The sequence below is a fragment of the Sciurus vulgaris genome, assembly GCF_902686455.1.
Source record: "Sciurus vulgaris genome assembly, chromosome: 1".
Taxonomy (NCBI): domain Eukaryota; kingdom Metazoa; phylum Chordata; class Mammalia; order Rodentia; family Sciuridae; genus Sciurus; species Sciurus vulgaris.
In genome coordinates, this window is record NC_136461.1 from 90429875 (window position 1) to 90457818 (window position 27944).

Consider the following 27944-nt stretch of genomic DNA (forward strand, 5'->3'; position numbering starts at 1 on the left):
TTACAGACAGAATAGGATTGCAAAGTTTAGCAAAAAATAAAAGATACCTAGTTAAGTTTTAATTGCAACAAACATTTGGTGAATTTCCTACTACTGCCCTTAGTGGATTTTACAGTTTTCTATGTTCGGTTTTCATCAGTTTTAATTGATATGTTAGGTATGGTTTTCTTTGTATTTATTCTGCTTGGAATTCAATGAACTTATTGGATCTATGTGTTGATAGTTTTACTAAAGCTGGAGAAATTTTGGTCTTTATTTATATAATTTTTTTTCTGCCCTAGTTTCTCTTCTGGGAATCAAACAACCTATAGTTAAACTATTTGACATTGCTCTCCATGACATGAGATTTCATGCTTTTCTTTTTTTTTCTTTTCCAATCTTTTTTTCCTCAGATTGGACAATTTCTATTCAAAGATATTGCTTGTCTACTGCTATGTTCAATGAGTTGGCTCTTCTCACTTGTTAAATTTATACTTCTTGGCTGAAAGTTCTCATCTATACTCATTATCACCTTTCCTTTTTATCCGTGAACAGTTCTAAAATCTGCTTTAAAATCTTTGTCTACTAATTCCAATAGCTAGGTTATGTTAGGTTCTCTATTATATGCTTTTTATTTTCAACTATGTAGTTATGCCTTATAATATATTATTGTCTCTGGTCATTGTGAATATGTTGACTCATTTTGTTATTATATTTAAAAGGGTTATGCTTTGTTCTAGCATGCATTTAAATTAATAGTCACCTTGATTTTATGCACGCTTAATTTTATATTATGTTATAGGTTTTGTCCTCAGTGTTACTACAGATCCCTAGTCTTGGGCCTAGTTTTTATTAACACATCACCATTCTGAGGTTTTGATTAAAAGCTCAGGTGCTCATTAAGCCCTTCTACCTTGTCAGAAGGGCTTTTCAAACTTAAACTGTCTTCTCTTGCAATAGTGAGCAATCTCTGCTCTGTTTCTTAGCCTTTCAGTCATGACTTGCCAGTGGATTCCATGGAGTCTTCTTTATACATGCATAATGTAAGAGTCAGCAAGGATTTAAGGAGAGACAGATTAGAAAACAGGTACCCTTTTTGGTACCTGTTATGGTTTGGATGTGAGATATCCTCTAAAAGTTCATGTGTGAGACAATGCAAGAAGGTTCAGAGGAGAATCAGTTTATTAACCTGCTGATAGAGATTAACTGAGTGGTAACTGAAGGCAGGTGGGGTGTGACTGGAGGAGGTGGACACTGGGGGTGTGGCTTTGGGATATATTTGTATCTGGCAAGGGAGTCCCCCTCTCTCTCTTTCCCGATCATCGTGATGCCACACTCTTCTGCCATGATGTTCTGCCTCACCTCAAGCCCTGAGGAATGGAGCCCACCTTCTGTGGTCTAAGACCTCTGAAACGGTGGGCCCTTAAATAAACTTCCTCCTCTACAGTTGTTCTGGTCAGGTCTGTTAGTCACAGCTGAGAAAAGCTGACTAAAACAGCACCTTTGTTTCTAAGATCTTCTATTTCAATGTCCAGTTCATCTAGGAGCCCCTAAGCCCATCCTCTAACACTTCAAGACAGTAGGACTGCAAATTTCTCTAGGATCCCAGTCACCCTTCACCTGTCTGGGAATGCCCTGAGGAGGAAAGCCAGGTTAGCATAGTGTTCAGCCTATTTCCGGTGACTCCCTTGTGTCTTTTTGTTGTTCTTTATAGATATACATGACAGGAGAATGTATTTTGACATATTATACATACATGGCATATAACTTATTCTAATTAGGATCCCATTTTTGTGGCTGAACATGATGTGGAGTTACACTAGTCGTGTATTCATACATGAACATAGGAAAGTTATATCTGATTCATTCTGTCTTCCCTCTTCTCCCTAGTGTCTTTAGACAGCTGTTTATTATCCTATGACTTGAGTTTATAATTGGGAGGAAGGGTATGTACATTATAAGCTATTCCACCATAACCAAAACAAGTAGATCTTCATTTAAATTGTTTGGTTTAACACCTCAGGAGAAAATAATACAGAACTGGTACTTAAAGGTCCTTGGCCCTTTCCCCTTTTGTGTCCATAAATTAAAAATGGGATGTTTCATATATGTAAAAATCTTTTATCCCCAATGAAATAAGTAAAAATAATTTCTAACTAATTGATAAGATCATGAAACTGGGAACTTTTTGTTCAACTGTCAATAAATTTACTAAGCAAAGAGATCAAATTGATTAGGCCATGGAAATATTCAAAACTGGACTAACTGAACTACCACATAACAAAGCTATTTCTATTCTGAACTGACAAAAAGTATAAAACTTTATGGCCGTGACACACAATAAAAGAGAGTTACCCAGAACTAGTAAGAAGAATGTGACTACCTGTATAAACATGAAAGCATCTTTACTAAATAAAGTGCTATAAATGGATTTTGACCAATCTCGTTGCCTTCAAATCTGAATTTTTAAAAAATTTTATTTTGTAGTCAGCAAGCTTTCCATCTATCTGCTTGGGTGTGGAAGAGTCTATTTAAAATCAAACAGCAACTGTACATGTCTGGCTGAACATTTATAATTAAACAATTATATAACTTTCAAAATACAGCAGAATAAGAGTTACATAATTAAGATGTCAACTAACCAAGATGCCCTGTTCAGAAGGCTGTCACTGTATGGCATGTGCTCAGCTGAGTTCTAAGTAGGTTGCTGGTTAGGCAGCTATTTCTTCCACCTTTGCTTAAGTCCTGATACCAGACGCTGTCAGGATTAACTCATCTTGCAGTCAGGACAGCTGACTTTTTATGACAGAAAGAAAATCAATATGTAAAATGTTACCAATCTTTTATTTGCTTTACTTGCCACCCTACATTTCTTACCCTTTAAAACCAGATTCAAGTGATTCACATTCCACTTACCTCTAAGTCATACTCTGAACCAACCACCTTGTATTAATTGCTTTCATAAATAAAATCTGCTGTTAAATGATTCTGTCTATGAATGTCAATTTATAAGTTTTTTAGCTTAACCTGCTCCATGTGTGTACAATCTCATAAAGTTGCCAAAAGAGCAACAATTGATGATAGCATGGGGAAAAAACTTACTGCCACAGGAAACCAAGCACTGTTGAGTCAACTTCTTTCTTTTCTGGTCACTTGTTTTATACTTATTAGCTAAAACAAAAGACCTACTCAATTTCTTATACAAAGATGTGTATATCCATATCTAACTGACATTAATGTGCCACAGTAGAAAATGTCCATGCTTACAGTTCATCAATGCTTTGGGATTCCGAACTATTTTCTGGTATGGAAAACAGACTTAGCATCTCCAACTCGAGCGGATGCATGCTGCCTCCTGTGATAACCAAAGAATGCAATGGTTCTCCCAAGTCCACAGTACACATTTGTTGTAAAGTGCCTGCTACAATTTTCTGGTCCTCAGCTCCAACCCTGGCTAAACCAACACAGAGTGTCTCCTCAGTGATTGCTATTAAAAAAAAAAAAAAGAAGAAAGAAAAGAAAAAAAAAATACATTCAATTTAGCAAATGCATCATCCTGTTAAATGTCAAAAAATATTAGTACCACAAGTACATTTAAAGAAGCCCCCAATATCTTTAAATATCTTTAGCTATCACTGTAGACCAATTACTTTATTGTTTGAGAATTCAAAGGGATTACATGAACTTACATTTTAAGGATCTGATAATCAATTAGATGTATCCTATTCCTTATAATTGCATAGCATTTGTCTTAAAACAGATTCTAAGTGAATGTGTTCATGACATAGTCATATTTTCAATAAGATAGGTTTATATTGACCAAGATATACCAGAAAAACTATGGAATTATAAGAAAAATACATAGATTTGTGTTCCTGGTTGGCCATCTGAATAATTATATGAAAAAATTTAGTTCTCTTATTTTAAAAAATTAAATATCACCTCTCTTAAATGGTAGTTGTGAGGGCTAAGACAATGGATATAAGAGTATTTAGTAAACTAGAATCCTTTACAAATAATAGGCATTTTGGCATTATTTATGCTTTAAGTTCAGAATAACCAACTTTAGCAATTTTTAGTATCATTTACTATGGTGTTAGAGTTGAAGGGCTGACCTGTTACTGGTTTTATTGCTTATTTGGGAAAGTTGTCCTGATTGAACAGTGATCAAAATGGGGCAATGATTTACACAAGGAAAAGCAGACATGCAAAGAACTTGGTATGAAGTTATGAATACAGAACATCCTTGCAAACTATGTTTCACAAATTTAGCAAGACCTACTAATGAGAATAAAATATGCAATGCCACTCAAGAAGTTCTTAATGTATCTTTTCTATCAGAGGACAGGTATTCAAAGACAGAATATGACAATATTCTTGATAAAGATTTACTGACAATACACATTTTATTCTATACCACCACTATGTCTAGCTATTAGGAATATAAAGATAAATTTTCTTTCTTTTTACCCTGAAAAAAAACCATTCCTGGTCTCAATGTTCAGAAGGAGAAAAAGTAAAATAAAAATGTTTTTACAGGACTGATCTCACCATTTATTAGAGTCAAAATGAAAGTTCTCTATTTTATCAAATTATTTATACATTATCATAATTACATCAAATCTGATTAATTGGTGAAAAAGTCTCACATTCTGGAATTAGACTAATTTTATTGTAAAGAACTCCCTTATTTTTCCTTCATTAAAACTTCAAGTCTGTGACATTTAAAGTTAGAAAAAAAAGCAGAAGAAATGTAGTGTAATACAAAAACATTTACTCTTGCTTCAGTGGGGGTGTATATATATGTATATCTGTGTCAAACATTAAATTACAGACATATCTCAATGTAGCAGCAGAGGAATAATAATATGGAGGCCATTACATGGTCTTGAATACCTGGTTCTTCTCCTCGTATTCTTTGATTCTGAACAATTTCCAGAAGTTGCTGGGCTGCTTGGTTTACATGCATATACCGAGGAGGTTCATAGATCTTCCTGCCCCTGTAAGCATAAAATTAGATGTCATTGTTTTTAGTCATGAAATTATACAGTATGTTACTAATGCAATTACTCTTCCAGGTATACTCGAGTAGCACAACCTGCATTGTGTCTGAAGTTTTCACCTGATACCCACTTTTTTTTTTCCCCTCCTTCTTTTGGCAGTACTGGGGATTGAACCCAGGAGTACTTTACCGCTGAGCTAGATTCCCAGCCCTTTGTTTCTTATTGAGACCAGGTCTCACTAAGTTGCTGAGGCTAGTCTCAAACTCACGATCCTCCTGCCTCAGACTCCCAAGTCCTGGGATTACAGGTATGTGCCACCTTGCCTGGCTACTTGATAGCCAGTTTTAAATATACAGGGATTACTCAAGTTTTGTAAGTTTTTTTACATTGTTCTATTTCAACTGTCCTCTGATCTCATTGAAATGATGGCAAGAATCAATGTCTAAATCAATGTTCTTTATTTTAAGTGATGCCTTAGGCGAAAATAATTCAAAATAAGTTGTCAGTGTGGCCTATACCTAGTTTAATCAGGTTCTATAGTCTTTTTATTTTTTATTATTCCTTTTTGTAGTGCTGGGGATTGAATCTAGAGCCTGGCACATGCTAGGCATCTTTTTATTAACATGTTAAATTACGTATTTCTTTCTTCACTTCTCCCTTAAGAAAACTAAAGCAGTATAAAGATCTGAAAATCTTATATGTTTACTTTTGTATGCCTCAAACGCTTACCAGGTTTACCTAGTAATCATAGTAATCAAAATGTTATATTTTAGTTTTTATGACTTTTTACAAAACTTTTTTTTAAAGGGAAATCTGATTGTCTATTTTGTTTTCATTAGAAAAATATTATCTATATAAAAATTTGATTCACTTTCTTCTTTACTTCTAACACTCAAGACTGAAAATTTATTTTACTCAAGTAAAAGCAGCTTCACATATCTAATATGAGAACTAAATATTTCACATCATTAAATTAATAGGATCATACTGAATTAAGTTTGCTCTTTATTATTTTTCAGGAACAATAACATATCTTTCCTACATGTTATTTCCCCTGCACTTTTATTTACTTGAGTGACTAAATAATGAACACCCTTGTTCTATTCAGCAATGAGTGCACATAAGTGTAATTCACAGCATCAAAAACTGGATTCATTATTTAATATTCATGTCAAATCCATCTATGATATAGTATTTCCACAATAACTTCAGATATTTTAGTCACATGCATACTTTTCAACATCAAGTGTAAAAATGAAGATGTTAACTGAAAGACATGATGAGACTTAATACTGCCCACTTACAGAGTTGCTGTTGTGAGAAGTACTTGGACAGCTACTGCTTCAATCTCAATATATGCTCCTTTAAAGCAGCAACCTGGTAAGCAGCTCTAGCAGAAAAATTACTCTTGAAATACTCTTTACAGATTTACTGACAGTACTAAAGACATGACAGTCAGGAAAAGAGTTTCTTTGACCACATTAGTGAAGTCATAACCTGCAGCTTTCAGAATTTTACCCACGTTACTAATAGCTTGTTTAGTTTCTGCTGCTATCCCTCCTGCACAAGCTGACCAGGAATGTAAATGGTCCTGTCTACTAACATGGCTTGACTGTAGGGACCAATGGACCCCTAGGGTTTTCATGGTGCTGATCACCTTTCTGCTCAGGGATGACATATCTTTTGATTATTCTACTGGCTCACAAAACAATTCTAAATCAGCACTATTCAGCAGAAATACAATACAAGCCACAAAATAATCTCAGATTTTCCAGTAGCCACAATAACAAAAGTTTTTAAAAAGGCAAAGTTAAGTTGGGTGTGGTGGTACACATCTGTAATCCCAACAGCTCAGGAGGCTGAGGCAGGAGGATTACAAGTCTCAGCAATTTAGCAAGGACCTAAGCAACTCAGCAAGATCCTGTTTTAAATAAAATATAAAAAAGGCTGGGGATGTCTCTCAGTAGTAAGCACTCGTGGGTTCAATCCCTGGTATCGAAAAAAAGGGGCAAAGTTAATTTTAATAATACAGTTTATTTAAACCAATATCTCCAAAATATTGTATTTTAATATTTATTCACATAAAAATTATTAAAGCGTTTTTTCACACTGTCTTTGAAATCTAACATATATATATATATACACACATATATATATATATATATATATATAAAACATCTTAACTTTGATGTTAAATTTTCTTTGGAAATATTTGATTTGCATTTATGTCATAAAATTTATGCTCATATAGATTTGCATCCTGAACTTGTTCCAACTTAAAAGTTTTCCAATAAACGGAGTACTCGTTCTAAATTAATTAAATGAAAAATTCAGTTCCTCAGTGGTACTAGCCACATTTCAAGTGCTCATGAGTCATATGTGGACAGTGTCTACTACATTGGCTACCATCTCTCTAAGCAAAAAAGGATATTCATTATCAATATATATGAAGAAATAAGGTCTCAGAGAGGAATATGAACTGTCCAAGAGCACAATACTAGGGGAAAACTTGGAACTCAAACTCATGTTTTTTGATTTCCAATGTGTTAATTCATTCCAAAAATATTTATTGAGTAACTATTAGATGCATACCACTGTTCTCAGAGTTGAAGCTATGAAACCTATTGCAATTTCCACTCTATCACTCTGCTTATCATTTTATAAAAGTACTTAATGTTTAGCTGTTAATAAAAGCTGATTTTTCAGTAATCTTTAGAACTCATATGACTTAAGTAGAACTTATTGAGTAATTGAAGGGACTAAAATATATGTACGCATTCACAGAATAAGAACTTACTTGATTAGATTTTCCAAAGACTGCTCCTTTACTTTGATGTCTATAGGAAATGAAAAATAATTATTTTATTTATTTAAGTACTTTATCCAAAACCCCATTATAAATTTTAATTAAGAGTCACCTAAATTTTGGGAAAACATTCTTCCCAAATATTTCCAAAATGCTTATGTGACAGTGTAAGCTCACACTGTGTCCACTCATTTTCTTAGGGAAATTAGAAAACAGCTTTCAGTTGTACAAAGGCCACTAGTTAGAAAACAAACATGAGCTTGTCCCTGAGACTCTCCTGCAGGAATCTAATTTCCTACTGGAGAAGAAGACAAAGGAAAGAAGTAGATAAATATTGGCATGTACACTACCTAACAGCTAATTAAAATCTTTGTTTTCATTTCTACTAGCTGGTAACTGCACAGACTCAACTGAAAAGCGCTGTCATATTCTTATTCTGACTGATTTGTCCATTATCACAATTAATGGATGCAACTTAAAGAGAAAAAAGATTCTTATCACATTTTGAAAAGAAACTTTTGCTTTCTTATGAATGATAAAACGACATAATTATGAAAAAATACTTTAATACCAAGTATTCATATTTTTAACAGCTTCAGACCACTGACTGTGTGTCAGACACTGCCAGGTACAAGGGCATCCAGGGACCTGCACAGACATCATCTGGGCTCTCATGAAAGCTTGACAGTCCATACATCACAAATATTTGATCCTTTACACTTTTTAATCACTGATGGTTTAGCTGAATTATTTGGTAAAAGGTGAAAAAGCAGAATCATTTTACATCCTCACAGGAACTCTGCACACAACAGCAAGAGCAACAGCTGCTTCCTGTTTTACATGCCAAAACAAATGGTTCAGCCAAAGTTTGTTTTTGTAAAAATAAATATAGTGCAACCAAGGAGCCTTTGATAGACTTCTACAAATTTCTTAAGTGAATATAAAAATTTTTCTTATACTTTAGGATACTAAAGAATTTGCTTACAAATTATAGCATAGATTAATCCCACATATGTAAGACTTAAATATTCTTGAAGCCAATGGTGAAATATGTTTCACATTTAAAATACAATTATTTAATATATTTACTTGTCTGGAACATATGAGAATGTTATTGAAAATATGGCCTCTAATACAATTAATGGTAAAAGTTGACTTTAAATTTCTTTTCAATGATACTTATAAGGTTTTAAAAGTTCAACACATTTATTAATTCATTCACCTTAAGCTTCAGAAATGTATATTTTTGACAGTAAGATCATTCATATTTTCAATTTAAAAAAAATTAACGATATGCTCTACAGAAACTGATTTTTAAAGAGAGTTTAGAATTTTTACAGGCAAATGGTTTTTAATTGAACATAAGATTGCATCAGTAAATTAGTCTTTAGACAATCAGGTATACTATTTTCCCTCTCTTTTTGCACAAGCCATAAACTTCCTTCTTTACTTCTATTTGCTAGAATGTAAGCACTTCTCTTACTCATCTTAGTGCCGGGATTTAGCATAATGTGAAATACTCAGGTGATACTTCATAAACATTTACTGGATAAATTTACTTAGGTGGCTCTCCTACTGCCCACCTTTTAAACAATGTAAGTTGTAATTCCTTCATAAAATCTTTACAACTTCTCTCTTTGTTCTTTGAAATATCTACACAATTAACACCATCTTTTACAAAACTGCTAGTTACATCATATATATGGGTCTTGGCTAAGTAAATTTTAAATTCTCTGTGGTTTCCTACCATGATTTATTCTTATGGTTTATTGGCCCACACCAGGCATTCAATAAATACATACTAATTTAAGTGATGAGAATGCCAGATGATTAAATGATGAGATCTATGATTTGAGGAGTTGGAATCAGGACATGGTACACTTCATACCCTGTTCCTGCTTTTGTTAATGAAGCAAGGAAGATATATTGTTTAACCTTGTTTGTCTTTTCCCAGGAAAGCTAAGAAAAGAGACACCTCTTAGAAAGAGAACTCAAGAGCCAAAGTTCTGGTTTGTCCTTCCTGTCTCTCCATACAATAGAACTTAATTGTTCTTTAAACTTTCATGTGCACAACACATTAATTCCAAGCTAGACTTCAAAACTCTGAGAGCAGGACCCATGCCTAATACTTTCCTAGTATTCCCAAAGAACCTAACTCTACATTGAGCATGGAATAAGTACTTATTAATAAATAACCTATAAGCTGATTTTCTTTTTTTATTTCTTATTTTTTTAACAGAGAAAATTGTTCATTGCATAGTAATATAAATATCCTTATAAGCTGATTTTCTACCTGCCTTTTAAAAGTTTCCCAAAAGATGTATCTTGCTTATTTACTCTCCTTTCCCTCATCTTTAATGGATTTGGAGAATGAAAAGTAGCCTACCTTTTAGACACTTCTCTCCCTGTTTTGTTTTAAAAACTCTCAGTCCATGCTAGTATCTGAGCATTAATGAATCCTTATTTTTATTCCTCAGTTAAATATACTTGTACTTCTTCCTTTAATAAAAGTCCTTTTAACAGCTGTCCTCCTCTGTCAATCTCCTCTGAGCTTCAACCCACTGCTGACCTTAACTGGATCTAAGCTTGGACTAACAAGATGGATATATCTAATGGCACAGGCCACACCAACTAATAAGTCTATTATAGTGTTCTTGTTAGTAAGGATTACGAAAAAATACATACCAGTCTCTTCTTATGGGAATCAAGGACAAAACTATATGGCTAATTAATTAATTGCTAATGAAAGCACTAAATCCCATTGGCAATAAACTAAAATTAGAAAATACACCAGTATATATATATATATATATATATATATATATATATATATATATACATACATATATATATATATTAGAAAAATACCAGCTTATTGTGGGATAGAGACATGAGCCAGAAAAGTACTTACAGCCCAAATCAGATCTAGAATTAATTAGATATCAATGTGAATAGAAGAAAAGGAATATAATCTGGCTAGGACTAAATGAGCTAGAAAGAGTTAAAGGTTTTCTATGTCAATGGGTAATGACCAAATCTAAGAAAATAAACTAAAAAAAAAAAAAAATTTAACCAATTAACTTCCATAAATATTTACTGAACAGGTGCACTGTGCCAAACTTTGAGCCATTTTAAGAGAAATCCCTGCTCTTCTGAAGCAGGGAAGAAATCAACCCAAGTTAATAAAATGATTCATATGGAGAGTCACTGAGAAGATACAGGGTGTAGCACATGAGAGTAGATAAAATTTCACTCCAGGTAAGGAGCTGGGGAATTTCTGCAAAAGTCTGGATGATAACCATTTTAGGTTCTGAGCATCATCAAGTCTGCTACTGGTACTCCTCAATGCTACTGTAGCACAAAAGTAGCCACAGACAAAACAGAAATGAATGTGTGGCCATGTTCCAATAAAACCTTCACAAAACAAGCAGCAGGCCAGAACTAATGCATGGGCACCAGTTTGCTAACCCCTGCTCTAGACATTAATTTTCTAATTTGTATCCCACAGGAAATCCCTCCCATTACTGAAAGGGAGTTATAATCTTTTCTATTAAGACACATTGATTGGATTCCATAGTAGCTGGATTGCACAAAAACATATATTACTGAATAATATATTATTATTATTATTATTATTATTATTATTATTATTATAAAAGTGGACATATGCCAATAACAGAAAAGTTTTTGGCAAACAGAAATCCTTTCTAATGTATTATTATAAAGGACAAAATCATGGGTTCATTCTCTGCCCTGAACACATTTGCCTGGGTGATTTCACAGTATGAACAAAACAGTATAATTCAAAGTATGTTCTTAGGGCTCATGCCTATACGTGACCTTTCTGTCACCAGTAAATGACAAAGCAACAAAAGAAGTAAGACTAAGTGTTTACAAACATTTAAAGTAATCTAACACTGAAATAAAAGAATGGAAATTTTTTTTAAAAAGTGTGATATATATATACACATATATGTGATATATATTATATACACATATAAAAGTTATATATATATATATATATATATATATACACACACACACACATACATACACACACACACATATTTAAAAACTAAAACCCTGGTCCTTTATCAGAAATAGTTTGAGAAGTACTGCTTGAAACAATCCCATGAGGCAACAGGGATTTCTCCTATTCAATAAATATGAAGACAAAGATTAAGGAATGGTCCATGATATTCTCTAGCCAGTAAGTAGAATAATAAGTAGAAGCACTGGGATTTTATGTTCTGATTCTAACTCTACATATCATTTTGGAAGTTGGGATGTCATTTAACTGCTCTGCTCAGCAGTCTAGTACTACTTAGTACTACTGAGTTTCTATGACATATACTATTAGTATAGGGACTAACAAATCTGAGTCAATACATTTTTAGGGTCTCTGCTGAGGAGCAAAGCCCATGTTCTACTGTTTCCATAATATTGCTATACAAAGAGAGCAATCCTAGCTCTTTCTACACCAAACAGGAAATAGGTTTTGGGCAGGATGGTTCAATGAAGAAAGCAATGAAGACTAGATTATCTGGATTCTACCAGTTTTGCCACTGATTAGCTGCATGGCATTAGGGAAAATTATTCAGTGTTACTAGGTCTCAACTTTATCTGTAAAACAGGTTTCAATAAAATGATCTCTAGAGTCTCTTTTGGATCTATCATTCTGTAATTCTGAAAGCATCAACACTATAGACTTGAAGAAACACTGTAGGAAGATACAGGAAACTGAATGGTAAGAATAAATACAAGTCTCCTGATGTGCAATAAGTTAACAAAAAGAAGGCTTTGATGGACAAATGGGTAAGAGATGGAATACTGGAGAGGATCTACAGCTCACAGGAGGCAGCAGAATGATCTATTATGTGTATGCAGGAATAGCCATGTGTTATCTGAAGAAGACAAAGTATGTTTCCCTGGGAGTATGGAGAAGTATCACATACACAATATGGCTAGATTGTATCCTTCTTACCTCTAGTTAACTACTCATAGAATAGTTTTTACCATAACACAAATCAAAATCAGATCAATCTGACAATTCCATATTGTGACTTTTTATATAGTTTTTTAAATTAGTGTATATGGATACACATAAAGGTGAAATTCACTGTGGTAAATTATATATACACACAGGAAAGTTTGGTCAGATTTATTCCACCATCCCTCCTATCCTTTCCTGTCCCTCCTCCCTCCCCTCAATCCCCTTCCTCTACTTCACTGATTTCTATATTCATGGAATTGCCCTCCTCCCCCTACTTTCTCTTTTTTCCCTTTATTTCAGTCACAGCTTCCACATATAAGAGAAACCACTTGACCCTTGATTTTCTGGGTTTGGCTTATTTCACTTAGGAAGAGTCTCTAGTTTCATCCATTTACCAGCTAATGCTATAATTTCATTCTTCTTCTTATGGCTGAGTAAAACTCCATTTTGTATATATACCAAATTTTCTTTATCCATTCATCTGTTCATGGGCACCTACGTTGGTTCCATAGTTTGTCTACTGTGAACTGTGCTGCTATGAAAACAGTGCAGTGGTTATATGGCTATAGTATGCTGATTTTAGATATTTTTGATATATACCAAAGAATGGGATAGCTAGGTCATATTGCACTTTCCATTCCTAATTTGGTGGGGGAGTGGGGTCTCCATTCTGCTTTCCAGAGTGACTGTTAATTTATAGTCCCACTAATACCATATTACGACTTCAAGGAAACTCGAAACTCTTACCTAGTAAGCATAATGTGTGCATGCCATTCTGTCTGTTCTTTTTTACTTTGTCAAAGAAGCTTTCTGGTCTCCAAGTGTCTGTCCAAAAAACAATAGAAACTGTCTCGCCAAATTTATATAACTAGAAAAAAATCAAAACATTAATTAATGATGAGACAATTCATTACTAACTCATAGAGAATTTAATCCCTTTAAAATCAAAATAAAAAGTGAAAACCAGAGCTGGTAGTACAGTGGTAGTGTGCTTGCCTAGCAAGCCCAAGGTCCTGAATCCCCAGTACCACAAAATAAGTAAATAGATAAATAAATAAAACAAATAAATAAATAAAATGAGACCCAGACTTGATAGGGTCAGAGATCAAATCTGTCATAGTAAAAAGTAACAGAAGTTCTCTGGTGCACAGTAGCTGGTTTCTTTCTGATGTCCCTTTTAGCAGTAGTAGTCCTGCAGTCAGTATAGAAACATTTAATCAATTCAAATTTAGCTATGTATCACTGAAAACATTGAAATACAAAGAACCTAGGGGGGAAAATAAGACTTTTGAGCATTCTCAAAAGAAGGCTTATTAGGTTAATATTTTTCTTATTTTATAGCTGAGACCACCAAGGCTTATGAAGGTCAACTGACTCAAGATCACACAGTTAATTACTAATAAAAAAGAAATACTCAATCTTGGGTCTGAGAGAACGTTCCTTTCTATCACATTATCCCAATAAAATTCACAAATAGCATACGAACTCCAGTGACTGTTTAAAAGCTATACACCATTAGCTTAGCAAGATTTTATATTTTTCCTCACTATAAAGTTTAATGATCAAGGCCTTTTCTCAAATCTCTTCCTTTCCACCCAAGTGGTCCACTCATTCACCATCACTACAACCAAGCAGTTTGCTTCTCTGATCCAGGCTTGCTGGACTAGTTCACTTAAGTTTAGTCAAATTCCAAACCTTATATTAAGAAAATCTAGTTTTGAACTGGTTGTGCACCTTGTTAGTTGTGTGACGTTATTCTAAGTCTGTATCTCTAAAGTAGGAAGAGTGATGAAACACTGTCCCTCCTACTCCTAGGATTGCAAGGATCAAATAACCTATAAAAAGTTACTTGAACAGTGGAGTGATATACTAATATTAGTTCTTATCTGGGCCCTGTGCAAAGGACGTTTATTTTCAAAGACTGAATGTACAGTAAAACACACCACTAACCTTGTTATGTGAAGATTTAGTTATTCAATTTAAGCAATGCTTTAAAGTATTTATAATAGCTAGAAAGTACTAAACACTGAACATCACATCAGTTCTGTCAGAAACTAACGGTGTGCCTGAAATAGTTCTGTGACTTCAGGAAGTCACTTGGCTTCTCTAAGTCTTGTGTTCTTCATCTGGAAATGAAGAAACTGGGGTTGGTCATCCACTGCTTCCAGCAGCCTAGGCTTCTCAGATTAGTTTCAGAGGCTGCTGCAAGAGGTGATGGGGAAGCAGACAGGAAGGAAATCAGAGAAGGAAGGGTATTCAGAGTCCTTCATCCATATTTCCCTAGAACTCAAAATTTCTCAGGTTTTATATTTTGAGGTCTTAAAAACTATAACCAACATTTATAGTGATTCAAGTTCTACAGGGAGGTACACCATGTTCCTCACAGCCTCCAACTTACCTATCAAATAGGGGCTTTATTCCCCATGTCCATATGAAAGCTGTCTAAACAAGGTATTCTCTTAGGGAAGTCATGCTGTTCAGTAGCAGTCCAGTTCACAGGGCAGTGTGCAGAGGCCCACAGTATGCCAAGTACTCAGAGTCATGAATCTTTTTTTTCACATGTAACAAGATTTCTCTGTGAAAAATGTATTTTGAGTTCCAATGTGGGATTTCTGGAATATAGTCACCCTGCACCAAGCTCACAGGAATGGCCCTACTCCTCCTGAAGTGTGACTGTTATTGTCCTGAGCAGCAAATTTATCCAATAAATATTTAATATAGGTTATCTACTACATGTACTGGCTGAAAAGTCAAATAATCTTCCTGGCCCTTGGGAGGAAACCTCCTATAAAATGAGTATAATAACCATAGAATAAGTGAGATCTTAAAGGTTAAATTAAAAAAGTATAGTGTCTCACACTGTAAAGATTCAGTAAATGTCACAGATTTAATGATGTAATTTTAATGATAATGTTTATAATGATATGAAGATTTTCTAAAACACTATACCCTAATATAATCTAGCTCCATTCCTGTTGGAGTGAGCTCAAATATATTTGAAACTATACTTGTGACTTAATTCTGATATATTCAACTATATACATTCTTTAAAAATTTTTTTTTCACCTCTGGGATCAAACTTTCAAATATTATTTCACGAAAAACTTCATGGGAAAACTAAGTTGAAAAAAATTCTATATAAACATTTTAAATGGGTCATATATTTTAAGAGATGTGGAAATACAGTCAGGGAAGGAAATAACTAAGTTTATCATTCAAAAAGAAAAGTAAGGAGTCCTTAAAAGAGAATTGAGATGCTAGTCACATAGAAACACCAACTGAAGCGTTTTGTGCAAAAGTATCTTTGAATTGTTTAATTTCGGGGATTAAAGACAACCTCACAGAAGTACTGCTTTCCAGGACCCTGATTTATAAACTGTAACCACTTCTGTGGCTGTGGTGCAAACTTCTTCAATGAATCCTGGAACATTATGCAAACAGTTTCACCATTTAGATGTCAGAACCTCAAAGAACAGAAGGATCAGTTCTTTGTTTCACAACCAGAGGGCTTACCAGTAAACTATAAAAAGAATCTGGAGCAAAACCATACAGAGGATAACTGATGTTTCTGAAGCCTAAATATCGAGCTGCCTTATAATGTAAGCCTCTGTGCTATTATTATTTTTCTCTAAAACATTATTATTGCAAATCTAAATTTAAAGACTACAAAATTAGTCACTTTCTAAGAAACAGGTCATAGTCATGGACCCTTTACATTTTAACCTGGAGTAATTTAGAGGACACATTTTACCTAATTTGACATTGGATTGTTTTATCTATTAAAGAAAAAAAAAAAAAAACTACTATAAAACCCCCTCAATTCAAAACCATTCAGTCATTATGTATAATAGCACAATCTAGTTAGAGTGAGAAGATGCACAAGAAAGAAAATAATAATAAGCAGTAAATAATAATTATCAGATATGAGGTATAATTATTATTTGAATTCAGTATTTCCCCTGTTAGCACCTGAAAGTGACTTCTGAAAAGATAGGGTATGAGTTGGACTTTAAAGGATAGAGTATAGAGCAGAATTTGGGCCTGGAGGAAGAATGAGATAGTATGAACTAAGCAGCAGAACAGCATAAAGCATTTATCTAGAAATATCTAATATCCTTGACTTGCCTCTAATCTGTATCTCTAATTCCTGATCTTGCAAAGTGCCGATTCCTGTTAATTATAGTTACATAATTTATACCAAAACTGACCACTCAATTCATTCCCTACCAACCTTGCTTTGAGCCCTTAACAACACTTGCCTGAGGGACTCTAAACAGTTCCCAATTCATCTCACTGCTCCTAATAATTCCTTCCTTTCAGAAATGTAAATCTTTGTAAAACTTCATTTCATCATTAGGTTTTACTTTTGCTATTTTGCATTACAAATAAAAATATTTTCTGTGGTTCTTTGTTTAAAAATCTGCTAAATCTATAAGGCTATACATGTGTGTCTTAAGTCAAATCAGTTAAATCTATGAAGAATGAGGGAAAGCCAAACCAGCAGAATTGTCAAAACACGCACCACAAAACCACATAATAAAAAGTGACTAGTTTTCTCTACACGGAGTAGAGTTGTTCTATTGTTGCTTTCATCACCAAATGAATTTTGCTTAACACTGATTTTTGTTGACACTAAGAAAGATTATGAACTTGGCCAACATACTAGAAACATACATCTAAAAGTTGACTATGACCTCATAAACAGAAGAGCTACAAAATTCATATTCTCACATATAAATGACAATTACATTTAAGAATAAATGAAGGGGCTAGGGATATAGCTCAGTTGGTAGAGTGATTGCCTAGCATGCACAAGGCCCTGGATTCAATCCCTAGTATCACCGGAAAAAAAAAAAAAAAAAAAAGAATAAATGAAAAAAAAAAATCACAATTTAAAGCATATAATTCCAAAGACAAGATCCGACTTTGGTGGAGGGATAAACAATTCAATTAATGAAATACATGTTACATACTGATTATATGCATGCCACTGTGGTAAAGTACAAGGAAAGATATAACTATGAGTAAATCAAAGAGTTTAATAATATGGCAAAAACACAAGTAACTGAACATTTTGGCCAGGTGTGGTGGGGAATGCTTATAATTCCAGCAACTCAGGAGGCTGAGATAGGAGGAGCATATGTTAGAGGTCACCCTGTCTCAAAATAAAAAATAAAAAGGGCTGGAAATACAGTTTAGTGGCAAAGTGCCCCTGGAATCAACCTCCATTTCCCACCCAAAAAATAAATAAATAAAATAAAAAACAAGGTATTTACCAGAACTTTCTGAGTAGAAGAATGGCATATCTGGAACCACAGTTTAAAAGATAAAACCATGAACCAGGAACAGTGGCACATACCTGTAATCCCAGCAGATCGGGAGGCTGAGGCAGGAAGATTGCCTCAGAAACTTAGTGAGGCTCTAGGAAATTCAGCGAGACCCTGTCTCTAAATAAAATATAAAAAAGAGCCGAGGATAGGGCTCAGTGGTAAGTGCCCCCAGGGTTCAATTCCTAGTACCCGCCCCTCCAAAAAAAGATAAAACTATGAACTGAAAAAGGGATGGGAAAGTGCTAAGAAAATAATGAAACAGTAGTAAGTAGAAATAAAAGGGAAAAAAAAAAATACCAGTGATTTAGCAGGTAGTAAAAGTTCTTACATGACTAAAGGGAAAAAAAAAAAAAAAGAGCTAGATGAGTTCTTCTAAGGTTAGATAACCATGTGAAGCTCTAAGAGACTTATTACCTAGTGATCCGTTCTTTGTACTAAGCTAGCTGTCATTCCTCCATCTAGCCCCTAGACAACAATGAAACCAACTCATGCTTTTGAAAACAAACAGCAAGAACTACTACAAGGTCAACAATGCTGATTAACACAATGAGTGTTGTAGTATGAAAAAAGGAGGAAATGAGCTGCTAGTGTTTGAAAGTGATATACATTTTTTTTCAAAGCAGATTATATAAACAAAAGCACATATGGCAATACTCAAGGTCACTCATATAACAGTCAGAGAAAGTGGGAGCACTTCATAATGATGAGAAAATTACACAATCATTTTTTACTTGTTATTGCCTCTTCTTTTCACCAAAACATAAGCTCCTAAAGAACAGAGTCAATATAGGTCAATTTTATCAGTGCATTCAAAGGCACTTAATAAGCAAATAATAAGAAAAAAACTATTTGTTGAATGCATGAATCATTATTTACCTTAAATATATCTAACCCAAAAGCCGCTAGTATACTTTACATTTCATAAGAAAAATTTTCATTAGGAATATGGAGATTGTGGTAAGGAATTTTTAAATTATTTATTTATGGTATTAAGAATTGAACCCAATGACTCCCAAAGATACTTTACTATTGAGTTACACCCCCAGTACTTTTTTATAATTTTGAGATAGCATCTTGCTAAATTGAGGTTCTCACTAAATTGCTGAAATTGGCCTCAAACTTGTAATCCTACTTCCTCAGCCTCCCAAGTCGCTGAGATTTATAGAGGAATTTTATTTTTATAACATGTCTATAATAGAGTGCATATAAACTACCTACATATAGGTGTTTGTCTACATATGCAAAAGTGTTAGGTATGCCAATACCAATCATCATAAATACTGATAAGCAAGAATCTTGCTGGCTAATCAACTGCAAATCTAATGAAAAATATTTAATGATTGATTGTAAACTCTCCATGCTATTCCTTTAGAAAACAACAAATCAACAGGATAGCTCAAAAAGGATTGATAAACTGATAGCTTAAAAGCCTGTGCCCATTCGTAGAAATTTCATACTCTTGAACCTGAGGTAAAGATGATGGAATTGTTCAGGTCTTGCACAACACTCAAAGTGGTACCTATATTTAACAAACTAGATGGCTGTTTTTGAAATCATGGGAAAGCTCTTTCACAGAGATGACAGAATGTATTTTGAAAGTAGTGTCTACTTCTCTTTTAAAGTCTTAAGCAAGAGAGCATGACAAGGTAACCGGTAACATTTCTACATTTGGCAAGGGTATTTCTGAGTACTGAAACTTGTTCCTCCAATTCTGCCATGCTACAAAAAAGATAATACAACTCTTTCCCTTTCTAAATTGTTTATTCATCTAGGTTGGTGGTTTTCAAAGTGTGGTAGCTGTATCACTAACTACAGTATCAGCTGATCGTTTGTGAGAAATTTAATTTCTCAGATCCCATCCCAGATTTACTGTATCAGAAAGACTAAGGATAAGGCTCAGTTATCTGTCTCCCTAGACCTCTAGGTGACTCTGATGAATACTGAAGTCTGAGAACCAATCATTAAGGCTATCATTTCTTCCATAAATGCTAGTATAAACAATAAAGAGAAAAATGGTGTAGCTTTGAGGTATATATTTGTATCTGGCAAGTGGAGTCTCTGTGCTTCCTGATCATCATGTAAGCGGCTTTTCTCTGTCACCCTCTTCAGCCACGGTGGAGTCAGCTGTCCATGGACTTAAACCTCTAAAACTATGAGCCCCCCAAATAAACTTTTCCTCCTCTGCAATTGTTCTGTTCAGTTCCTGTAGTCACAGCAGTGAAAAGCTGACTAAAACAAGCATTTTTTTTTAAATTAAACAAAACAAAAATACATCCATATAAGTCTGTTGTCCAGACATCTTAGAACTAAATGTCAGTGACTTTGTCCTTCTGATCTTCTACACTGATAGAGAAGCCATTGTTCTCATGTCTAGAATGGATGAAGGCATTTGAGAAAAAGTTTACTGCGAGAATTGGCAGTTTCCATGTAAGTTCCTAAATTTATATCCATGTTTACAATATTAGTTTTTCAAAATATTTGGCTTTCTCAAAGTTGTGTTTAGGATTTCTCTAGGCAGTCACAAATCATTTTCTCCTCATCTTGGTTTTATTATCTAATCTGGATATGAAATGATTTACTACTTGTGTGAAAAACAGGAAGTGTCTTTCTAGGTTCTGTTTGTGGACTAGTGAAATTTCTGTGAAGGTATACATTTTGTACCACTCAAATCATTCATGTCCTAGACAGAAGAGGTAATTATTGAGTCATTTTTATATACTTTTTAAATACAAAATGCCTTTAAAAAAATCACTTCAGTTGTCCCTTGGTGTCTTGGTTCCAATATCCCTATAAATACTAAATTCAAGAATGCTCAAGTTCAGTTGGTAGAGTGCTTGCCTCGCATGCACAAGGCCCAGGGTTCGATTCCCAAGTACCACCACCACAAAAAAAGAATGTTCAAGTTCCTTATTTAAAATGGTGCAGTATTTGCGTATAGGTACACACATTCTCCTATTACTTTAAATCATCTCTATAGTACTTATAATACCTGGTATAATGTACGCATGTATTAATAACTGTTAGGCTGAATTGTTTAGGGAATAATGACAAGAAAATCACAGGAGTAGTTTTTCCCCCAAATATTTTTGATCTGCAATTAGTTGACGTCCTCCATAAAGCAAGAACTTTGAACTCACAATCTTTCTGCCTCAGCCTCCAGAGCAGCTGGGATTACAGGTGTGTGCCACCATGCCTAGAGCAAGATAGCAAAATTCTGTGACAATTTAAACATAATAAGTGATGATCCATGTACACTTTTCTCTGGTTCTTCAAAATCAAAAGAAATATTTTGAGATCAATAAATGGTCAGTATTAGTCAACTAAATTGAGTTATTCTTCTAGGTAATACAGTACAGACTGTCCTTTACAGACAGAAACATAGCACTAGTGTCTGATGCTAATGTTATCGCCTTATAAATATCTATCTTTTCTTGTTGCTTTTTTCTTTTTTCCAAACCCATGGGGCTGGGGATTTGAACCCCAGCCTTTCTGCTTGCAAAGCCAGCGCCCTACGGGATGGTCTACATCGTCCGCTAAATATCTATCTTTAAGTTATGCATTTCAAGAAGACACCCTAGGGAATATATTACATCACAGAGTCTAAGATGTACATTTTTCTATTGTAATATTATCTGAAATTGGGGAATGTGTCTGAACAATCATTGAAGTCTTAAAACCACTGTTGGCCATGCAGAAGTCATAGTTGTTGTGGATCATGCATAGGTGAACATCGGAAAACAAACATCAAAATTTGAAAACTCATGTAATCAGCTTAGAAAAAAATCTTAGAAAACAGTTGTGGAGCACTCTTTTAGTCCCTCACAACTAAGACTGTTGGAGTTAAAAATAACTAACTTTTTACACATTGATAATCGCAAAGCTGGTTTAAAAGCCTAACATGATTGGCTTTTACCTTTTATTGGTTCTTTTAAGAAATGCAGCATCACAATGCTTTTTTTTTTCCCCCTTTTTCTTTTTGTGATACTAGGGATTGAATCCAAGTCCTTGCTATGAAGGCAACTGGTCTACCACTGAGCTATATCCCAGCCCTTTTTAATTTTATAACAGGGTCTCACAAAGTTGCTCAGACTGGTCTTAATTTTAAAATACTCACTTCAGTCTCGCAGTTAGGATTACAGATATGTACGAACTCGCCCAGTATAACAATGCTCTTGATGCGGCAGAAAATAATACTGTGTAGATAAGTATAGGTCTCAGCAATGGTGATTAACTCATTTGAAAAAATATAAAAAGATCTAGGATAACTTAAGCAACATAATTAGCTTATGTTTTCCTTTTAATGTATATGCAAGTTGGATATATAATCAAAATTATTCTCCATCTAAATTTAAATGGTTATTCCAAGAAGGGAGAGAAAAATCTAAGTTATAGAAAATTTGCTATTAAAAAAACGGTATATATTAAATAGTATGCTATCAAATAAAAGTATCTTATGATTCATCAACAACTAAAATTTACTTGCAATTTGTGGAAAAATAAAACATTTCAGTTATTTCCATTTTAAAACTTCTTTTAAAGCATTACCTGTAAACCACAGCACCCTACAGCATTCATTATGGAGGCATTATGAATAACACGATAAGGGATTCCCAACTTTGCTGCTCTCAGAATAAGATCGCTGTGTGTCGTAGCTCTGTAATGAGAAATCAGTGAATTTGTATTAAAGTAAATGCTACTTACTTTTAGAACAGTAGAGGTATTCTATTTCATAAGTTGGAATTGATCAACCAGTGAACTTTTCCTTAAATTCTACTAGTTGTTTGCATAAGTCTTATCTGATTTTTGTTAGTTTGTTTCTTTGTTTTTGTTTGAGTGGGGATCCATCCCAGTGTTAGGCATGCTAAGTAATGAGAACTCTACCACTGAGCTACATCCCCAGACCTTATCTGGGCTTTTTAGCTACAAAGTATAAGCTTACACACACCCTTCACAAGGCTGAACTATAGCTATAACACAAGCAGCTACTATAAAAAGACAAGTAAACTTCTTGTCCACTGTAGAATTTAACTCTTTTACAATTTAACTGTTTTACAGCAAATTCTTAAACTCTTTGGGCCCCTTTAAATTCTTTTAATTTTTCATTTTACATGTTTATGGAATACAATGTGACATTTCAACATTACACATTAAGATCAAAGTAACTGGCACATCTATCACCTCAGACATTTTATTCTTTCATCCATCCATTCATTCATTCATTTGTATTTGGGATTGAATCCAGGGTACTCTACCACAGAGCTACACTAGCCCTTTTTATTTTTTATTTTGAGATACAGTCTCACTAAATTACCTAGGCTGGTCTCAAACTTGTGATCTTCCAACTTTGGCCTCCTGTACCACTATAAATACCTGACTGCCATTTATCATTTCTTTTAATTTTTTTTTTATTAGAGCTTTATAGTTACACATAGTAGTTGGATGTGCTTTATCATTTCTTTGTATTGGGAATATTCAAAATTTATCTACCAGCTATTTTAGAATGTTAAATTAGCTGAATCTAACTGTGCTAAAAAACATACCAATTGCTCCTATGCAATTGCACCCTGGTACCCATTACCATTCTTTCTCCACTTCCCCACCCTTTCCAGGCTCTGAAAACCACTATTCTATTCTCTATTTCTTTTGAGATTAACTCTTTAGCTTCTATGTAAATGAGATCCTTTAAATTCTTAAAATTACAGCTTCAGAGTTTTATATTTTAGCACAACTAGACCCAATTATTTATTTCTACTCTATTTTGAAGGGTTTGTTCCTGCATTTTAAAACATAAGGTAGAATACATAATTTGCATAGCTTGTCAGTCTTTGAGTTTTATATTACAGTTCTGTCTGACAGAATTCTGCTTGGGGTTTATATCTGTCTAGCAGACATTTTATATATAACTGTTTTCGGTCTGGCTACACATTTATAATTAGGTTTCATATAAATGTATGGATGGATGGATATTCTGCCTGTTGCCTTTCCTTTCCTGAGATAAATCTCATGACTAAAATCAGGTAAAGTGGGGGTAGAGAAAGAATATATACAAATATAAATATGAATACTATGAAATGTACCCCCCCATTAGTTTAGAACTGTATTACTAAAGATTTTGTTCTTTCTTGATAAAAATTCCAGGCCCTACTGGGGAAACATTAGCATGTTTGAGAAATTACTTACAAACTAGCAGAACCTTTCAACTGGTCAATGCATATCAAGCAGGAAGATCAAGGGCTTATCCCCCATGAGGCAGTCAGATACTGATTAACACATACCCACCAGGGAAGCCTGTTTTCAATCACATGGATAAAATAAAAACTAGTATTAAAAAAAAAGCATCAATCTGATTAACAGTAAGCTTTAAAAAAAATGCCAGTTGCAAAAAATATTTTTAGTATTACCTTGAACAGAATCATATTACTTCCATTAAGGAAAACTGAGTAAGTTTTTTCAATTTTAGATTAGTTTTATTGGTGAGTTACTTAAGTAGATGAAAACTGGTTTACAATTATATCTCTGTCACAAGTTCATCTGAAATAACTAGACCCTGGCTGTGCACAGTGGTACATTCCTGTAACCCCAGCAACTGGGGGGCTGGGGGAGGAGGATCACAAGTTTGAAGCTAGCCTCAGCAACTTAGCAAGACCTATCTTAAAATTAAAAAACTCAACGGCACATAAAATTAACCAGTTTGAATATAAGACAGTGTGTTTTAAATTTTATTTATAAAAATATGAGTGTGCAAATAAAGTATTGCCATATTTGAAATATGGGTGCTGGTGGTCCAAAAATAGGTAAATTTGTAGGTATTAGCATTTCGAATAGCATTGTGAAAATTATGTTTCCATCAACTACTGGAAGCCCCATAACCTGGTACTATCTTATCCTTCTGACGAATAATTTGACAGTGTTTTTTATGTGCTAGAAAATGTTCATGTCCACAATTTTTTATTTTTTGATCTTGAAAACCAATTTGGGAGAATCTGCTATAAAGGAAACAATCTAAAATGTGGAGAAGTAGGAAAGAACTAAAGGATCGTATATATTCATTCAACAACAGCTTTACTGGAGGAAAAAAATGGACTAATGATAATGCTGAAATTCACTGGGAAGTTATTAGGTGCTAAACACTGTTCATATGCATTACATGAAATAGGAACAATTAAATGGCCTACATTAGGGCACACAGGAGAAAAGTAAATAAAGGTACATTTTCTGTGTGTACACTTGCATCAAAGAAAAGGCAAATAAAGTAAGGATAAAAAGTGTGTTCACTTATTTATATATATATATTTATAGACATATTAAAAATATAGAGTAGAATAACAAAATGAAACTGTTTATTAGAGTTTGTTTAACAAAGAACCAGGTTCAACAACCCCATTCGGATACAATGTTTGAGACTAGCATCTCTTGCATGATTAAGTCAGATTTATTGATGTATTTCTTTAGAGTCATTTACATTCTTTATGTGATTAATTTCCATATTCCTTTCAATAATCTGGATAAAAGGGTACAGATGAGAACTCCATCAACCTGCTTAATTATGACTTCTCATTATCTTCTTCAAAAGATTACTGGAGAGGGACAGTGATAGTGACAATGACTGCATAACAATGTGAATGTATTTAATGCCACTGAACTGTATACTTTAAAAACTGGTTAAAATGGTAAATTTTGCTATGTGTGTTCTCTCATGAATTTTTATATATTTTTAAAAATTTAAGATTAAACATCCTGAACAACCTTCATTTTCATGTTTTATTCAAATAAGTAGGAAGAGTTAAGAGTTAAACAAGGAACTTTTTTTTAATCATATATTAGAATGAATTTCAGTGCCTTGTTCCATTCCACATTTCTTTCCTGATTTCTCCATTTAATCCAATGAAACTGTGATTCTTCAAGGCCTGATTTAATAACACATTCTAGGCATGGTGGCACGAAACTGCAGTCCCAGTGACTCAAGAGCAAAGGAGGAGGATCACCTGAGCCCAAGAATTTGAGACCGGCTGGGGCAACATAGAGAAACTCAATCATGAAATTCTCCTTCCACTTTCCTCAACTGGGTCTTTAATCTCCACTTGTTGAACCCTATCCAGAACTAGCTCAAGTACCAACTCTTCCATAAAATCACCACTTTTGAACTTCAAACATCATGCCTCTAACTTCATACACATTTTTCTCTCCTCGTCTTATATTCAAACTCTCAGCAGTATATCAAAGTTTATCAGTCTTTCCATTCTGAAACAGTCTTTCCTTGGCTTTTGGGACAAGTTACCTTCTTATTTTTTCCTCTCCCCTGGCTATAGATAGACCATGAAATGCCCAAGCTTCCTAGGGCTTGAATTTTGGTCTTTTGTTCTTCCCTTCTCTTCTAAGATGATTCTATGCATACCTCTGGCTTTAAATACCATCTACATATGAATAACTTCAAAAGTCATATTCCCAGGATGACTCCTCTCCTGAGCTCCAACAGCAGATATCTAACAGTCTGACATTTCAAATATGTTTCTAGAACTAATTATTATCTCCCCAATCATATTCTCTACTACTTTTTCATTTTTTCAAGAAGTTGAACCATCAACTACTCAATTATAAAGCTAGAATCCTCAAAGTCAGATTTCCTTTTTTTCTTTTCCCCGTCTACCTGACCCATCCTGACATTCTTCCTTTTAAATACGTCCCAAACTGTTTTTTCCTTTCATCCCACCAAAGATACTCTTGCCTCCCTTAAATCCATTTCACCCAAACATTTAGTGTTCTTTCAGTAATGTCAAATGGACTGGTTTTCCCTGTGAAAAATCCTCCCCCACATGTTTCAAGTAAAATTCCTGGCCCCTTGAAAGCTTATCATGGTCTCACTCCTGCCTACATCTATAACACTTCCAATATTCCTTTTTCACTCACTCACTATCCTGTAGCCACCTTAGCCTTTCAGTCTCCTAAGCACAATCTTACTGTTTCCTCTGCTTGGAATATTCTTCCTTCCTTCTATTCCTTTTCGTTCTTGAGATACTTGCTTTTCCATATAACCTTATATAAATAAGTCTCTATTATTTCTTCTTTTTTTCTCTCTTCATAGGCCTGCCAAAATTTAAAATTTACTTTTCTCTGATTACTGTCACCTCCCCCACTAAGATATAAATTCATGCCTTATCATCCAGCATGTAGGAGTTCATAAGATGGGTGTACAAAAAGTTACTTGTTAACAAGATAAATGTGAGTTCAGGATATCCTGGTATTCTCTACCACACACACTTCAGACAGAGCACTAATCTCCAAAGTTTATAAAAAAACTTTAAAAACTTTATACCAAAAATACTAAGAACCCAATCAATAAATGGTTTAAGGAATTGGGCAGACACTTCATAGAAGAAGATATACAGGTGATCAACAAATATATGAAAAAGTGCTTATCATCTCTAGTAATTAGAGAAATGCAAATTAAAATCACCCTCAGATTTCATCTAACACCAATTAGAATGGCTATTATCAGGAACACAAGCAATAAGTGTTGGCATGGATGTGGGGGAAAAGGCACACTCATACATTGCTGGTAGAGTTGCAAATTGGTGCAGACACTCTGAAAAACAGTATGAAGATTCCTCAGAAAACTTGGAATAGATCCACCATTTGACCCAGCTATCCCACTTCTCAGTTTTATGCCCAAAGGACTTAAAATCAGCATACTACAGTGATGCAGCCATATCAACATTCATAGCAGCTCAATTCACAATAGCTAGATTGTGGAACCAAGCGAGATGCCCTTCAATTGATTAATGGATAAAGAAACTGTGGTACATATACACAATGAAATATTACTTAGCCATAAA

The 27944-nt window shown here is 34.1% G+C and overlaps 1 protein-coding gene and 1 pseudogene across 2 annotated transcripts in view; both read right to left on the reverse strand.

Moving 5' to 3' along the window:
• Positions 1-2438: 2438 nt before the first annotated feature.
• DPH5 (diphthamide biosynthesis 5) overlaps positions 2439-27944 on the reverse strand; it is a 36635-nt gene continuing 11129 nt past the window's right edge. The window contains exons 4-8 of the mRNA XM_079110968.1: positions 22657-22765; positions 13529-13649; positions 7780-7819; positions 4876-4979; positions 2439-3466 (exon numbers count right to left, since the gene is read on the reverse strand). Of these exons, the coding sequence (XP_078967094.1) occupies positions 3243-3466; positions 4876-4979; positions 7780-7819; positions 13529-13649; positions 22657-22765 (598 nt within the window). The 3' untranslated portion in view covers positions 2439-3242. The remainder of the gene's footprint in view (positions 3467-4875; positions 4980-7779; positions 7820-13528; positions 13650-22656; positions 22766-27944) is intronic.
• Positions 4988-27944, reverse strand: part of LOC306644239 (2-iminobutanoate/2-iminopropanoate deaminase-like) — a 33592-nt pseudogene continuing 10635 nt past the window's right edge. The window contains exon 2 of the transcript XR_013766943.1: positions 4988-6817. The product of XR_013766943.1 is annotated as a 2-iminobutanoate/2-iminopropanoate deaminase-like (transcript). The remainder of the gene's footprint in view (positions 6818-27944) is intronic.